The 18,459-nt window shown below is 36.8% G+C and overlaps 1 protein-coding gene and 1 pseudogene across 3 annotated transcripts in view; one reads left to right on the plus strand and one right to left on the minus strand.

The window, feature by feature from the left end:
- SEMA3D (semaphorin 3D) overlaps window positions 1–18,459 on the minus strand; it is a 198,111-nt gene that overhangs the window by 92,666 nt on the left and 86,986 nt on the right. For all 3 annotated transcript variants that reach the window (XM_019443165.2, XM_019443166.2, XM_019443164.2), the window contains exon 3: window positions 13,100–13,260. In XM_019443165.2, the coding sequence (XP_019298710.1) occupies window positions 13,100–13,260 (161 nt within the window). The remainder of the gene's footprint in view (window positions 1–13,099; window positions 13,261–18,459) is intronic.
- Window positions 613–711, plus strand: LOC128775762 (U6 spliceosomal RNA; annotated as a pseudogene).

Raw genomic sequence — 18,459 nt, forward strand, 5'->3', positions numbered from 1 at the left:
CTACTAAATAATTGGGGGTTGCAAATTAATTTTATTTTGAGTGCTAATCTTACAGGTCAACTTAATAACAGAAAACTACTCTGGGATACGGAAGTAAATAAATTTATAAAATTTATAAAATCTCTCCACAATTTCTTGGTTAACGTTTCAAAACAAGTATGTCTGGTAAGTCAATCTCCATGTTCTATAATCTACTGATTTAACCATGCTAGTATATATACGTTGTTTTCATAACATTTCACAACTGAAATCAAACATTTCCGAAGGATTCACTTTTGTAGGTTACACTTGGAAAGATCAAATATTAATGTCTAATATATATATATATTAGTGTCTAATATATATTAGTATCTAATATATATATAGGACTCACTTTGGCAACACATTTACTAAATGGAATGATACAGATGGGGTGCCTGGGTGGCTTAGGTGGTTAAGTGTTCGACTTCGGCTCAGGTCAGGATCTCGCGGTTTGTGAGTTTGAGCCCCGCATTGGGCTCTGAGCTGTCAGCACAACTGTCTGGAGCCTGCTTCGGATTCTGTGTCTCTCTCTCTCTCTCTCTCTGCCCCTCCCCCACTCGTGCTCTGTCTGTCTCTATCTCAAAAATAAACATTAAAATAATTAAAAAAATAAATGGAATGATACAGAGAAGATTGGCATGGTACCTTTGCAAAGAGGACACACAAATTCATGAAGTGTTCCATGTTGTTTTTTAAAAAAAGAGTAAGAGTAAGAATATATACATGTATAAATATATTTTTTTTTCTTTGAGAGTTAGAGAATGTAGATTACCAGTATACTAAGGGACCATTCTAATGAAATAAAAATTCTCTTCAGTGTCACTTTGCATATGCTCATCTGCTACAAAGTTACATTTTAAACACATTTTTAAAAGAGATTCAATATTAATTTTCTTATGAAAATATAATGGGAGCTGCATGCATTTAAAAATACACCTATGATCTAATTATCCTATATTGATTTTATTTGCTTATCTCTATCCAAAATCCAAAATGTTTTTTGTTTGTTCATTTTTTGAAGGAGGTTTACTTCACTTTGGATACAAACAGGTTGGAGAAACTCACAAGTAAATACTGCAATGTCTCTAACCATAATGGTTTCATTCATAATTCATATCATTCATTAACAGTTATCACTTAGTAAGGTGAAAATGTCAGGCAATTTATTTTTAATTATTTAATCTTAGGCAAGTTACAAAAACATTCAAATAATGATAAGGCCTAGAACATCCTAAGGAAATTCTAATTATATCTGCTCTTTGTTACATCTTTGGAGAAGCAATTTAATTGACTCAAGTTAGCAAGTGCAAGGTCAGTCAAGTGGCCGTTGGCCTAATTCAGAGATGCCCAAACTGAAAGGAATACACAGAAGGGGAAGTTACAACTTGTTCAAAAAACCTAATTAAGGACAAAAATTCAGAGCCGTAAAAATGCAGACAGGCATCTCTATCAAAGAACAGGATTCAAGTTTTTGAATGGTTGTAACAAAGTTGGAAATATGTTGCTCTAAATGCCGTCTGGTAAAGGATTTGATCAACCAAGGGAGCAAAGACAGCTCTGGGTTCCAGGAACAGAAAGAGGTAAGAGATCTGGCTCATAGAGTGAAGTACTGAAAAACAAGGACAACAGCACCAAAAGTAGAGCTTCCATTATTGAAACTGACTGGGGTAGAAACTGTTATGGATGGGGAGTTTTAACTCTCAAGCTTGGGCACAATCTGCCCACGTAGCTTCCTCCATGAAGAGTTGGGCAAGACTTGCCTCTCTGCATTTTCAGGACTCAGCGTAAAGCCTCTTTCACATTTAGCCTTCTTCCACCTGACATCTCTGAATTTTAATACACTTGTGTTTATCATATCCACTGCCACTTTCTTTTCGCAAGTAAATTTAGTTTGGGACCCTTTCCTGGGCATAAAGATTGATGAAATGCAATGGAATTGAAAATGTCAATTTGAGTCCCCACTTCATGCCCATGAGCAGCTAATGTTGTGCTTTCAAATATTATCTCAATACTAACCGCAGAATGAATTTGCTGTACTTGGAATACATCTGACCTCCTCTGGATGGTTCCTTCTTATAATGTCTGCTTTACTATCACCTCCCCATTTCACCTTCTCTGAAGACCAACTAAAGTAGTTTTTTCCATCTTGCCATTTGCAGCAACATGGATGGAGCTAGAGAGCATTAAGCCAAGCACATTAAGTCAGTCAAAGTCGAATAACATATGATTCACTCATATGTGGAATTTACGAAACAATACAAACAAGCATAGGGAAAAGGAGAGAGAGAGACAGAGAGACAGAGAGACAGAGACAGAGAAGCAAACCAAGAAACAGACTCTTAACTATAGAGAACAAATTGATGGTTACCAGAGGGGGAGGTGGATGGGGGTTGATTTACATAGGTGATGGGGATTAAGGAGTGCATTTGTCATGATGAGCACCGGGAGATGTATGGAATTGTGGAATTGGCATATTGTTCACCTGAAACTAATATTACACTGTGTGTTAAGTAACTGGAATTTAAACAAAAACTTGAAAGAGAGAAAGAGAGGAAGGGAGGAAGGAAGGAAGCAAGGGAGCAAGGGAGGGAGGGAGGGAGGGAGGGAGAGAGGAAGAAAGTTCATCAGGTTTTTTTTTTCCAGGATTCTCACCACAGTATTTAAACAACACTTAATACTAATTTTCTTATTTGCTTCCTTTTTTTTCTTCTCCATCAAACCCTCCGTTTAGAAACCAGAGGCACCATGAGAACAGAGACCTCACCAGTTTTATTCTCTACTAGATTCCCAGCGTCTAGAAGAGTGCTAGCAACATAGTAGGAGCTCAATAATCATGCATAATGAAAGAGAGAGGGGTGCTATCGTATCATACTACCTAAAAGAAATTTTAAGAAATCCACAAATGGATTGGTAATTTTGAATTTGTGGTGCAGCTACATGTGAATTCGAGTGCAGTTATGCTTGTGGAAAGATTTTATAATTCTGTGAGGAAAACGGATCGCAGCCTTCATTATCTTCTTAAGTAATATATGACTCAATGGAGTTTAGGGACTACTGATCTTGAGTGACAAGAAACACTCTTCTACTTTGTACCCTTTTTAGTACCTGGCACCATATCACATACGTAGTAAGCTCGATACTTATTGAAAAGTGATCTGCAGAGTTTGCCTTAAAATTACAGACAGAGAAAGAGTTCCTGTCAGAGTTCTGGCAGGGGTCTGAGCAGTCTGACAACATCCTGACAGTCCATTACAGTGACCAGATGGGACCTGCCCATCAGCACCCAGGCTGGGGAGCCAGCACATCCATGAACGGGGTGATTGTTTTACTTCTGTGGTTACTACACAGCATGTGCTCCACAGGCACTAGGAACAGATTAATCACCATGAAACTAAGCAGGGGGCTGTCTACCAAAAGTTAATTTATTGGGATGTCCACATGGTTTTCAAGTGTTTATAATTTCTTAATTTCAAGCATTAACTAAGAATAAAAAAGGTGACAATTTCCTTCTATCAATAACTTGTTTTTAAATGAGAAGTTATTTATTCTGAGATTTTCTCCACAAAGAATCAATATACAAGGTAAAGCATTCAATGGGAATGTCTTATTCAGCCATGATGTGAGTTAATAGAATTGGAGTCAGAAGGTCATGGTGACTTATAAAAGCATTTCTGCTTATACTCAACGTAAAGCAAGCAAGTACAGGATCTTCATGTATGAAAACCCTCTTGTTTTAGACTTCCTTGAGGAAAGGGAAATAACAAAGTGCTTTTCATGCTATGCAGAGAAGGGTGTTTAAATGATCCACTAAAACTTATTATATTTAAAATTACAAACTCACTTAGCTTGGTTATTTTCCTAATATAAGTGCTTAAAAATAGACGCACAGTTTGACCAATTTCAAGTAACCTAATATTCATAATCACATACTGAGTTTTCATGCTAAATAAGGAGAAAAATAATATAAAAAAAACTGCATTATGACTGTTAGGTGGAAAGAAATAACGGTCACATTTATAAACATGGAATTACTTTATTAACAGTCTGCTAAAAAGAAAAAAAAAATGATCCTCCTAAAGTGTCCAGCTTCTAGCTTAAGTGTTTTTACCTTTATGTTTATCCAGTGTTTCCTTTAAAATAATTCTGATTATTTTGTGTTTAAGTAACCAACAGAGTAGAGTTCCGAAGCAAATGTGGGGACCTAAAATTTAGCAAGGCAAGATTAAGTTGTGTTAAGTTATTCCGCAAAAATATGCAGCTACCTTATGTAGGTTATATAATGTATATATTGCTTTTGCACATTGCTTTTTCAGGTTTTTTTTTAAAATTTATTTATTTACTTTTTTGAGAGAGTTAGAGAGCAAGGGGAGGGGGCGGGCAGAGAGACAGGGAGACAGAATCCCAGGCAGGCTCCATGTTGTCAACACAGAGCCCAATGTGGGGCTTGAACTCATGAATGGTGAGATAATGACCTGAGCCGAAATCAAGAGTCGGATGCTTAACCAACTTAGCCACTCAGGTGCTCCCCTTCACTTTAAAATCCATAGGAAAACTCTCTTTTTTTCCCCAGAAACATAGTTAGTATTTTTTTTTTTGCATTAAAAACAAACATAAATTACTTTAAACAGAAAAATTTTAAGTATTATACTGCTTTTTCCTTGAACACTGTAAGGTTAGCTAATAGATTTTTGTTGGGCTCATTAAAAGATCTTAGCTAACATAGCAATTCTTTGAACATTTTATATACAATATTTAATTTTGACACATATGAGTTTCAAGAGGAATGATTTTTTTAATTAATTAAAAAGGAAAAAGATGGTTATTATCTCAAAATGAAAGTAAACTTTTTGAAGATTACTTTCAAAGATCATTGAAAAATGAATCAATTCATATCCTATACTCTCTTTAAAATTTTTTTTGTAATGTTTATTTATTTTTGAGAGAGAGACAGAAAAAGAGAGAGAGAGAGAGGGAGGGAGAGAACGAGCAGGGGAAGGGCAGAGATAGAGGGAGACATAGAATCCGAAGCAGGCTCCAGGCTCCCAGCTGTCAACACAGAGCCTGACATGGGGCTCGAACTCTCCAGCTGTGAAACGATGACCTAAGCCGAGGTTGGGCACTCAACTGACTGAGCCATCCAGGGGCCCCTCCTACATTCTCTTTTATCTAGGTTGTCAGGTATAGCTTAGCTTTGTTGGAATCAGATTCCAACAGAAATCTATGGCAAACAAGATGTCAAACAGCCAATGTTTTGTTTGAGGCTATCAACAGTCAAAAGGTAAATAATATTAATAGGAACATTAACATTCTCCATTTGGTTGTCTCTATGGTTCTAGTTTGTATACTTCAGGAATTAAATAGAATGAGGATATATAATGAGGTTGTAGGTAAAACAACATCCTTCTCAGGGCTCATTGTATGGCTTTGGTAGTAAGGCAAGATGTTAAAAGAGAAGTTTTAGCTGCATAAAAATTCAAAAATGAGATGCTAGGTCAAGAAGCAAAAAGTTTCAAAGTAGGTGGCCAAGAATCCTACAGATAATTTCACCCATGTGCAGTTACAAATACTTGGAAACTAGATATTAAAAGTTTTTTTCTTCCTTTCTGTAGAAAAGTATATTTCGTCTAAGACAATCCTATCACGTGTCCTACAAACCCCAAAGTGAGGGGTAGGTGCCAGGAAAGGAGCTTTCCTGAAACCTCAAGAAGCACTTGCTGTTGAAATGCCGTTGGTGGAACATTCTAGGTTAATGTCTAAAGGTGAGCGAGAGAACGACAAGCTCCAGTGGAAACACAGGCCAGATTCAGCGGCTATTTTGGCATCAGCCTGAACTTCCAGAGTGCATCCAGGAACGGACACATGATGGCTTTCCATAGAAAAGATGGGAGCCGTACTTGCTCAAAAATGGGATGGCATGAGGTCACCTGATGTCCTGTTCAAGAGTGTTGAGTGAAAAGGCTTCAGAAGTTAACACCGGTGAAAGTGCAATCTGTCTCAGGATAAAACACGAGAACATACCAGTCAGAGAAGAAATGTCATCAAGCTCATCCCAGAGAACTGCAAGGGAAAGATCTCCAAAAAGTGGGAATCCCCCAGAACTCACTAAGTCACTTTGGAAAGAAAAATCATCTTTAAACATCTGACAAGGACAGAAAGTCGAGAAGTGAGATCCCTCTGACAAGGACAGTAGAGCAGACATTTCTCTGAGCCCTCTCCTCCCCTCTTCTCCTGATTTGACTGAAGGGGTCACACACTGTGTTCAACAAGCTTAAGGGAGAGGAGGACTGCTAGGAAGAGACACAAAGAAGCCTCTGAACATCTCCCTGTCTGGGAGCCTTCACTCACATGGCATGTGCAAACGGGGACAGGTAGATGGAACAGAGGCTCAATTTTACATGAGGTTGAAAGTTTTATTACATTAGACGGGACATTTGAGTTGCTGGATAACAACTGTGTTACTACCAAAGAGTGACCTCGAAAACCATTGCTGCCTGCTAGAGTTACCCAACAGGTCCAGAAAAAGAAGGGGTTCCACAGAGCAGATTGAAAGGAACCGTGGGAGGTAACATAAAGTTGTTTATTATTACACTCTACAAGTTGACATACCAGTTGCTGTTAGATTAGTAGGTAAAATAAATAACAACTGTAGTCTCAGACTAAGTTTATTTCTCATTGGTCTACTTGTCTGCCTCTATAGCCCACTTGAAAAGAAAAAAAAAAAAATAGAGGAAAAAAAAGGGAAACCAAGAAAGAAATCCTTGAATAATATGAACACAAAAGCAGTACTTAGTTTAATAAATCATCACTTTTGTGATCTGTTTGCTTACATCCTGGTCTGGACACTCACTCCACCCATGCATGGTCTGAACTGCTTCCAAAGTGAGTAACATTTTCAGATGGAAGGATCCCAACAATTCATTAACTCAGAAGTCCAACTAACGAACATAACCAAATGGAGTACTGGATTTTTTTTTCTGTTAACTATGACTCCACTTAAAAAAAAAATGAGGGGTGCCTGGGTGGCTCAGTCGGTTGAGCGTCCGACTTCGGCTCAGGTCATGATCTTGCAGTTCGTGAGTTCAACCCCTTCATCGGGCTCTGTGCTGACAGCTCAGAGCCTGGAGCCTGCTTCCAATTCTGTGTCTCCCTCTCTCTCTGCCCCTTCCCCATTCATGCTCTGTCTCTCAAAAATGAATACAGTTAAAAAAATTTTTTTTTTAATTAAGAGAGAGAAAAAAAGAGAGAAAGAGAGACTTTCAGCTTGTATATATAACTCCTGGAGTTTATATAGAGAGGGCTCTGGATTTTATATGAATTACTGCCAGGACTACTTAAGTCTGGCTGAAGTGGAGAACGTTCATTTGTAGTCAAAGTAACAGATGCCACAGAGTTTAAAATTATTTGTTTAGAAACCACAGGTCCTTAAACCATAAGGCACAGATGTCAAAATGCATTATGATGATGATGATGATGATGATGATGTCTACATGAACAGGTTTCTAATGCTTAACTTAAAACTTAATGATAAACAGATGTAAATGTCCACAGCTGACCACCTTTCTCAAGGACTATTAAAATTACGTTTTTCATATATTTCCTCTGACTCTAGAGATGGAGTAGGATGTTAAGGGCTAGGCCAGGGAAATCTAGTCTCTCTAACTCGAACTATAAGAAATATACAGACAGACAAGAGAACAACTCTGACCACTCAAGTTCTCCAACATGTTTTTCCTCCATCCTAACTGAGCCAGGATACAATAAACTGCAAGTTCCAAATACAAATGTAAACTATTTTTAATTAGCCATTTAACAACCCCCCAGATTTTGCCCATCCATCTTGAACTAGTTCAGATACCATGCACATATGACAACAGTAGACACTCAACTGATTTTTTAATGAAAACATGAAAAAGAAACACATACTGAAGTAGAACAAAAGAAAAAAAATAATCAAAAGTCAGTCACTAAAAAGTATCCCAAGTTATACTTCTATAAATCCATATAATTGGTTTCAACCTCAGAGACTGACAAAACCAAATCACAGGAGCATTATTTGGGGTATAATTCTGCTAGGATATATATTCAGTGATACTTAAGTGATATTTAGTTATTTGATTTAAAAATATATATGTTCTCTGTACATTAAATATTTAGTGGAGGGGTGCCTGGGTGGCTCAGTCAGTTAGGCCGTCCAACTCTTAGGTTCAGCTCAGGTCACGATCTCATGATTCATGAGATCGAGTCCCACATTGGGCTCCAAGCTGATTAATGCTGGGCCTGCTTGGGATTCTCTCTCCCCCTCTGCCTCTCCTCAGCTTGTGCTCTCTCTCAAAATAAATAAGTAAACTTATTTAAAAAATATTTAGTGGATAATGCTAAATACTACAACAGAGTAATTATGTAGTCTTCAATTCTTTGAGTTCAATTGTAATCTAGTCTCTCCTGACAACGTCACCCCAATAATGTTTACAATATTGAAGGGAGAAAACTTAGGGAGTATCAGGAACTTTGAAGAGATCTGCAGCAGAATTCATAAAGCCTACATTAAGTAGAGAGTCACAGAGAACTTTTATACAATAAGTCAAAGGAGAATGAGAAGTGCATGGTAAATAGCCCAGTCCCCATTCAAAGAGGGTATGATTTGGATGGGGGATATATTTACTAATACCAATGCATAATGATAATTCTATAAAAGAGGACAACTGACATTGATATTAATATATATAATTGCTCTAATAAATACAAAGAATTGTTATGTCCTCTAAGGGTGAGGAAGCCTTGGGGAGTAAAAGGCAACAAAAGGGTAAAATTAGATAAGTGCCTTCAAAATTCAGAGGAGTGAGGTGAACAAGAAAGTGAATGGCAATTTCAGGAAGCTTTAGCAAAGGCACAAAACTTGAAAGTTATTTTGAAAAGAACGGGGGCGCCTGGGTGGCTCAGTCGGTTGGGCGGCCGACTTCGGCTCAGGTCATGATCTCGCTGTCCGTGAGTTCGAGCCCCGCGTCGGGCTCTGTGCTGACAGCTCAGAGCCTGGAGCCTGTTTCAGATTCTGTGTCTCCCTCTCTCTGACCCTCCCCCGTTCATGCTCTGTCTCTCTGTCTCAAAAATAAATAAACGTTAAAAAAAAAAAAGAAAAGAACTAACAGCGCAGGTTGAGTAAATGAATGAGAGAGAGGAAGGCAGGGAAGCAGAAAATAAAATGCAAGTGAGGGAATAATGAACAGTGGATAAAAATAAGATTGGAAATCAGGTGAGCCTTAGAAATCAACAGAAATCTGGAGTTCATTCAAGTTCCTTGAAAATCAAGAACTCCAGAGTATGTAAGCAGAGAAGAAATATGGTCAGATTTTCATTTTTTTAAGAGATAATACTGACGGTCATGGTGAATGGATTAGATAGGGAGAAAATGGAGAATCCCTTTTATAAGATAAACTCACTTGAATAATGGTATTATCACTTACACTAGAGGACGATATTGAAATGGTCGCCACCTTATCAGTTTGGCTTGTCAGTTGAGGCTTTTTGCTGGGTCTGCATCACAGCACAGTTCTTTCTTTATCTAATAGTACTTCCCCACGGCCCCTCTCACATGTGTTGATCCCCAGAACACTCCCTTACAAATATCCTATAAAATAATTTCGCTCTCCCAGTTGGCTTCTGGCAGAATTCAACCTACAGCCCAACAGTAAAAATGGTTCCAGATCCACATCCTTCCCTTGGAATGGGATCTTGTTAGGCTGGTTCTGATTTTTCTATTTTGGTCTAGTGTTGGGAAAAGGAAACGTTGAACCATTGTGTATATCTATCCTGAACCTGTCCCACAGAGATCCACAGACTGTTCTCTAGCTGAAGAGAGGCCTTAGGGACCAAATGAGGAAAAGCCTACTTGAAGTGAGAGACTTCACGTCCCCACGTGTGCTGACACTTGTCATTAAGTCTATTAAATACCTATAGAAATAGTCCTTGCCCTCAAGAAAAGATCAGAATCTTATCCCTTTTACCTAAATGTTGCATCTTTTAAAAACAAAAACAAAAAACAAACAAACAATAAGACAAACAAACAAAAAACCTTGGCATACTTAATTTTTACTTTCCAGAGGAGTAGAAATACTCTGAAATATTTAATTTTTACTTTCTTCCTCTACAGTCGTACCCATCAAACCCTATTGAACATATACCTGTATCATTCATTGTAGAAGACTCAAAATCTAGGTGGAATAGAGTAAACATAATACAAAGGATATTTTAAAATATTTATTACTGAATTTTTTTTGTAAAGAATGTTACCACAGGCCAGGGGCAAATACGAAATGATGGCGATTTTTCAATAGACATGTCCCTGTTTGTACAAGAACTTTTAAGTAAACATATATCCTAAATTTTGACACTTCAATGGAATACTTTCAACAGATTTTTTTTTTTAATTCGCCAGAGGAAAATATCCCTAACCAGTCATTCCTAACTCAATTACGTGTTGTAGATTGCTTTAGGTCTTGAGAGTACAAAGGACATCCTTCAGCCCCATGGAGTCCCAACATGTGTGGTTTCTTCCGCAGAGAACTTTGGATTTTTGCCGAAGGGCATGGAGCCAATGCAAACCACGTAGGTCTAAACGCTGCTAAAGTACTACATCTTGACACTTTAAGTTGCTACTGTAGAGTACCTTTTAGCACTGGAGTGATTTATATAAGTTTTAAATGTAGATACCTACAAAAACATAAATTCTTTCCTTTTCCTTTGTATGCATAACCTCTTTATGAATTACACATTTGATATGATAAAGGAATATCAGGCAGAAAATCTCCAGTACAGACCCTAACTTTACAATGTGTTCAAATAACCATTTATTTCAATAATAGCATGAGGGAAATCAAAGTTTCATAAATATTTATTTTATTAAATATTAGCACATTTCATGGATGGAATGCAGCCAAAGAGAGATTTGCTTAAAATAGTCACAGAAGGAAGTTATGTTATCAGAATTTATTTTAAGCGATGATGTAATGCGCTCATTTCAGATAAATGAACTTTTTCTTCTAATCCCTGAAGGCAGAGAATAGCACAAGAACAAATTCCCTTGAAACTATGAATTGCCTTTTGCTATTACACTAAAGCTGAGACATATTTGGAAAAATGCTTTGTTAGCTATATAGCAGCTCTTAAAGCAAAACTGTGAAACTGACTAAGATTTTCCTTGGTGGCTTTCCTTAAAGGAGTCATCTTCTGCTAAGATATTTACTGATTATTGAGATATTAGTTGATACCACCAATAGGCTCTCCTATACAAATATATATTTTTTAAATCCTAAAGAAAATATATATCCTTAAGCATAAACGGAACAGAACGACAATGGCAGAATGAAGGTAAGCTTTTCAAATTCTAGCCCATATTCACTGCTTATTTACTGTAAACAATATTCAAACTATAGAATAATTATATTTTTTAAATAAGATAATCTTATGAGTTTATATTATGAGTATGTCGATTATCACATCACCTACTGCTAATATTTTACCCTCATTGTTTCTTCTAGAAACATCCAACACATGCATACACATTTGCATTCAAACACTACTTCTTTATCAAGTCTGAGCACTCACAAGAAACATCTCCTTTCAGGGTTTGGGGGTGGCTCAGACAATTAAACGCCCAACTCTTGATTTTGGCTCAGGTCATGATCTCATGGTTTATGAAATGGAGCCTCATGTCAGGCCCTGTGCTGACAGCAGGAAGCCTGCTTGGGATTCTCTCTCTCTCCCTCTGTCCCTCTTCTCTCTCTGTCTGTCTCTGTCCCTCCCCAGCTCATGCTTGCGTGCTCTCTCTCTCAAAATAAATAAATACATTTTTAAAAAGATCTCCTTTTCTTTTGGTGGACCTCAAAAATGTACAGAAGAGCTACTTAAAAATTAAATTATTAAAAGGCAAAAAACACTGTTTCTGATGCAGGCATTAATTAAGCAATATTAACACATATGGAGACAACTATTTCACCTATGTAGACTAAGCCCTTAGTGTTGATAATATTCAAATAACTGAGCAACTAATATTTAGTTTTTAAAGCATTTAAAAATCAGAGGTTTAAGTTCAAGTGGTCATCGTAGGTGACAACTGTTTGAAGCTTCAAAGTCCTACAGTGACTTGTGAACGACTCTTTTGGAATGGAAAGAATTCTCTATTAATTCAGTACTGGGGACTATTGACCTGAAATCTTGTAATGGCTCCTAGTATTTTGTTTTTCAATGCTTCTGAAAAAGAAGAAAAAGAAAAACCAATCTAACATGTCTCGTAGATGTAGAATGAATTATATATTATGTCTTCTCATCAGTCATTCAATCCTTCCAGTCTTGGCATCCATCTGGGCTTGCATAGATATTGATATTTGCTAACGTACTTGCTGATCATAATTTATAAGGCCTAAAGGATGGCACTCTTTCCTTTGAGCATTGTGTTGCTAACTGAAAAGGTAAAGCACAGCAGCAGCTGCCTTTTTTTTTTCAATAACTAGCATATATTTTCTTTCAGTGGTAGATTATACTTAATGAGGCCATAGTTGAGGTATTAATAATCCTCACCTTCTGAGGGTGCTTGGGCCATAGGAGAAACCTATTCAGTTAAGAAATAAGAATGTGAAAAAAAAAAAGTGTGGTGTTAAAATGCCACCTTAGTCACACTGTCAATTTGAAATATGGTTATTTGTTAATTGAAAGTTAACAAGAACTTAATTTACAATTACTATGAATATAAATGTTAACCCTTGACGAATAACTCATTTGGCAGCTTTTCAGTCTAAAACATTACATTTCTCTTGTATAATCCCTTTCATTTATATTTTCAAACGTTCTATTATTACACTTATTCACTGTTAACAGAGAACATGCATATGTACTTAAATCCACAAAACTCCAAAACGTACATCAAAAGCCAGGTGTTCTTCTAACATGTTCTTTTTGGATATGTAAATGACCTAGTGCATTTGAAACTGAGTCACTTAAAATAAAAGAGGAGAATGGCATAGATGGAAATAAATGCATTCAGCCTTAAATATTTATATATATCTTTATATATAAATAAACTGACCTTCTTAAAGTTTTTGTTTAAGTCAACCAGACTGAGCAGGAAGATGTGGTCCTTCGCTCCTACAAGCAGCCTGCCCCTCTCCTCATCCAACAGAATGGTTTGGAAATCTAGTGCTTCTGATGAACCCAAAAACGGAATGCAGCTATTTGAAAGCAGCAAGTCTATGGGAAAGTAAAAGGGGAATTGAAAGAAAGAAAACATTAATTAGTAAAATATTTACTTGCCTCAATACATACATTTCTGCACTTTGTAAATGCATACATACAGCATGCATGCTCAAATTTAGATAGAAGCAAACAAGATACAGTTTTTTAGCACATAATCATTTAGAAATCACTGTGATTTATTACATTTCATTTTACTGATACAACACTCATCTTACACATGAAAAATGCAAGATATTAAAATGCGTATTTTCAAAGCAACTGAATGCAAAACATTTCACTATTCTGTCCACCTTCTTAAGTTACAAATGAAAGCATCAGTTTGAAACTGATTAAATAAATCAATATATGCAAAGTAAACATGAAACTAAGTGTATGATAAAACTTACAGCATTTCTTCACCCCCTACTTTTGATAAACACATCACTATGTTTGGAGGATTATACGGTTCCTATTTCATGCATTCAGGGAGTAAACAAAGAAGCCAAATCCAAGAAAATGGATTCTGAGAGATATATGATCCTGAACCAGTAAAGAGATCAAAATAGTAAAGCAGGAAGGGACCTTGAAAATCAATTAATACGAATTCGTGATTTTATAAATGAAGGTATTTAACTCCAGCAAGGTGAAGCCATATGCCTCAAGTCTCAAAATCAGGTGATGGTAAGGTTGATAATACAGCCTCAGTCCCAGTCTCCATTCTCTTTGACACTTGTCTGTATGTCCTAATTCTTTTTTTTTTTTTTTTTCACTTACAACTGTGATATGGATAGACCTATTAAATTTAGGTCCGGGTTTACAGAAATACAAATCTTTCAACAGATTTTGCCTCAAATACTTATCATACCCTTTCATTTTCTATAGCCTTATAATATTAAATACCAATATAATAATAATACCACTCATCACTCATTAAAGTCCATTATATGTTGATGGACTTTGAAACTAAATCATTATTTTCAAGTAAGTCATTATTAATTGATGAGAAAAATACAAAGAGGCAATGTCTCAGAAACAGGTAACAGGATACTTCCAAAATGTATCATGGCAATTTTCAACCTCTGTAAATGGATATATGAGTCTTTTAAATTTAAAGCCTATATATTCCACACATCAACTGTGGGCTCTATTGTTACTCCATATTTTTGAGTATTCCCTTCACTCTTTTCTCTAATTTACAATGGTTACATGTTATTTCCCTTATTCATCACGATAGATTTTGGTCTTAGTTTTGACAAACCCAAAGGCTGTATGCTGAAGAAGAAGATATGAAATTATCTGAATTCTCGAGTGTGGTCTTACTAATGCTTATCAATCTTGCTTTATGTATACTGGATAGAATTCTGGATATAGTAACCCAATACTAATTATTTCCTCTCAAGCTAAATATGACTTCAGTAGTTTTTCAGACCAGAGACCCATGGAATAATATTTTTTAGCATCTCCAAATACAGTAACCCTATTTTTGTAGGCTAATATCTGATAAACATTCCATACTAACTATAAAGTAGAACTGAGGAAAGAATAATGGAACCGAGTGGATAGATAAGACAGATATGATCTAAAGCCTTAACAAAAGAAAACATTTCACACAAACCCTTATTCACTGAGGTGATTTGGTATGTTCCATGACATTTCCACTTGTTTAACAAAGAATAAAATGGGCAAAATGGAAAAAGTATGCAAGGGGCTCCAAGAGCATATCTTGACCCAATTAATAGAGAAAAGTAGGTTATATGATATACATCTTATTATTTCAAGTGCCCATGGATAATAATCAACTATTTTGAACCATGCATTTGCAACGTTCATTAACAAAAGGAAACATGGGTTAGCCTAATGAGTGTGAGATTTGTGTCTGGACCACTTGGGACATATCCCAGCCTCACAAACCTAGCTGTGATCTAGGAAAAAAAAAAAAAAAAAAAAAAACAAACTTAACTTCCCCGTGCCTCAGTTTCCTCCTCTATAAAATGGAGATAATAATATAAACGATTAAATAAATCATGTAGGTGTGAGGACTCAAGGACTTAATGATGAGCATTAGTATGGTGCCTGTCACATAGTAAGTGCTATGTACTATCAGTTATTACAATGATGATGATGTATTTTTTAAACTCTATACAAAATGTATAAAAAGGAAGACATAATATTTCCCAACTCATATAATTCTTAGGATGGTCAAAGGAGATAACTTTTTTAAGGTTCTTAAAACAGTACCTTGAAGATAGGAAAAGTTCAGTAAATATTAACTTACTTTGAATATGATTATTAAATTCCAGTTTGAGCCAAATAACTCTAATAAAGAATAGTATCTCATCTCCCTTAAACCTGACTTGTGAAGATGAGAGGTTCCCTGTATTCTTTTTACAGTATTGGACTAACATTAAAAAGCTATTCAGTCCAAAAAAACTTATAAGAATCTATTATATTAGGTATTGAGCATGTAGTTAAGGGTGTGGTCATGCTAAGCCCTGCATTCAAGGGGCTCACAGATGAATATACAAGTAGAAAGGTATACAGAAAACAGTATAGGCAAAGTACATTCTAATACAAGTATACACAAAGGAAATCTTTCGAATAATTAATTGTGTGTCACTTTACAAAAGAAGATAACAATTGACAACAGTGTTGAGGGACGAATGGAATCTTTTCAGGAAAGATATAAAGAAAAATGTTTTTTTGAGGCAGAAGAACACGAGAATGTACAAGTGCATATATCATCATACGTCACGCTCACCCAATACATTGTTAATATGTCTCCTACTCTGCAGTGTGAACTCCTTCAGCACAAAGACTATGTCTAACTTATCTTTGAATCCCCAGCACTAGCTCAGTGTCTGAGACAAATTAAGTACTTATTAAATATTTGTGGAATTGAAGTAGTTCGATAGGCTAGAACATACGGAATATATGAGGCTGGACGTAAAGGCAGCCTTGAGATAACCAGAGCCTAAAATGGCAGGCTGGGGAGTTTGATTATCATGGAGGTAACTGGAAGCCACTAAAATACGTTATGCAGAAAAGTGACAAAGACTTTAACTGAGTGTTGAAAAATAAGTCTGGCTGCAGTGTTCAGGATGGATGAGAATTGGAAATGTAGGAGAAGGGAGACTACCCAGAAGTTCCTGAAAGATGGCAAGTCCCTGAATTATGGCAGTGCTACTGAGAGGAGCAAGATGTTTAAGAATCTTGCATCTCATTTGTTGTTTCTCCTGGTACAGCAAGGAAAACAAAGTTGAGGTAGTCATTTATTTTCTTTAACCACAACCAATTCTATTGGGTTTAGTTTCAGATTTGACAAGGAAAAACAGCTGCAAAAATAGTGACTAATGTAAAGTATTATCATTTCAAAATGATTTCATGTTGCCTTGTGACAATGTTAGCATCAAAATGATTAAAGCATGCTCCACCAATCCTTTGTAGCCAAACAAAATAATTAGACTTAGGCATTACATATGAAAATTTCTCAGGCTGACGCATACATTTTGAACAGACCTTGGGACAGGGATTGGAACAGGTTCCCTCTTCTCCCAACAGCTTATCTTTCCTGCATTTCTGCCAAACCAAGCAAAGTCATTTTTGTTTCCACAGGATCATCAAGTAAAGCCTGGGGGAACGGGAGGGGGCGGGGGGGACAGGGGTTGGAAGAGGTTAATTCCAAAGCCTGCATCTTCACACCTAAAACTGATATACTCCCGGGAGAATTTTAGAGGAATCAGAGGTGGATGCTGGCTCTGTAGGCTGGAAACTCATGAAAGTTAAAGACCAATAATTTGGCAATAGATTTCCGAGCTTTATTTTTTTTCTTCTCCTGAACTAAAAATTTTCAGCCATGTGATTTTTTTTTTTTAAACGTCTATTTATTTTTGAGACAGAGAGAGACAGAGCATGAACAGGGGAGGGGCAGAGAGAGAGGGAGACACAGAATCTGAAACAGGCTCCAGGCTCTGAGCTGTCAGCACAGAGCCTGACGCGGGGCTCTAACTCACGGCCCATGAGATCATGACCTGAGCCAAAGTTGGACGCTTAACTGACCAAGCCACCCAGGCGCCCCAAGCCATGTGATTTTTAAGACTGTCCACAGTTACAATCCTTTGGAACAGAAACTCTGTTCTGTCCCCATTGGGGAGGGGGTGAGCATGTTGCGTCACACAGCCATTCAGAGGAGGCCTGCCCAATACGTACTTAGCCAGCCTCGCCTCTCCTCAGATGACAGTAGCGTTTACCTCTAGGTCCTCAATGCATTCTTTGTTCTTTCTACCTAAATTTACGGAATTCCGTTAATCACTCGTTCGAACTGTTCTTTTAACAACTTGTTGGTCTATCACCTTCTCAGTTTGTAGTGTCATTCAATTTCCCACGTCCTCAATTTCCCACTCCTATTCTAGCAATACACTTTTGGAAAAGTTACAGGATGATTGTTTCTGAAATGAAATGAAGATAAGATTATTAATTTATTCCACTAGTTTGAATATGGAAATCATTCCTGTGATAGATTTTTATTTGAATGATGACACAGACAAGATGTTCATGATCTGTGATCAATAAAATGCTGCAGAGCAACAGCACGGTTCTGAGTATTAAAAACCCTATAAGTAACATGATTTTTCATGTTTGTATGTACATGTGCCTTTTTCTGAAGGGTATGTCCAGAATCTTCATCAGCATCTCCTGATATCTCTCCAAAAGCCACAGAGAAAATGTATATTTCCAACATGTAGCTAATAACCATTTAGAATAACTTCCCATTTCTTCAGTATTTAGAATCACTGCTCGGCACAAGGAAGCAAGTCACTACCTTTATAAAATTTGATGATGAAGGCAAACAATGGACTCACCTAAGACCACCAGGGGCTCTGCACATGATACAAAGACTCTGATAACAAGTTCCACTCTCAGGATCTTACAGCCTAGTGCAGAGGAAATGCTAATCCACATCAAAAAGGAAAACATGCTTGTGACAAAAGACAACAGTAGCAAAAGTCACAGACTGTCAAATACCTTTAATAGTAAAATGGGAAGAAATTCCCATTTGCATTTCTTTTACCAAGCCAAATAATGCCACTTCAATTCTCTCACCATTATGTTGGGTACAGACACTGCATGGTCTCTAAGCTCCTTCTAAAATGCCTTCGAGTTCTACAGCATTAGAACCTTATGCCTAACTTTGTTAAAATTAAAGAGCTATCAGGT

Source organism: Panthera pardus, unplaced genomic scaffold, assembly GCF_024362965.1.
Source record: "Panthera pardus isolate Hobbes unplaced genomic scaffold, ASM2436296v1 HiC_scaffold_8, whole genome shotgun sequence".
NCBI lineage: Eukaryota > Metazoa > Chordata > Mammalia > Carnivora > Felidae > Panthera > Panthera pardus.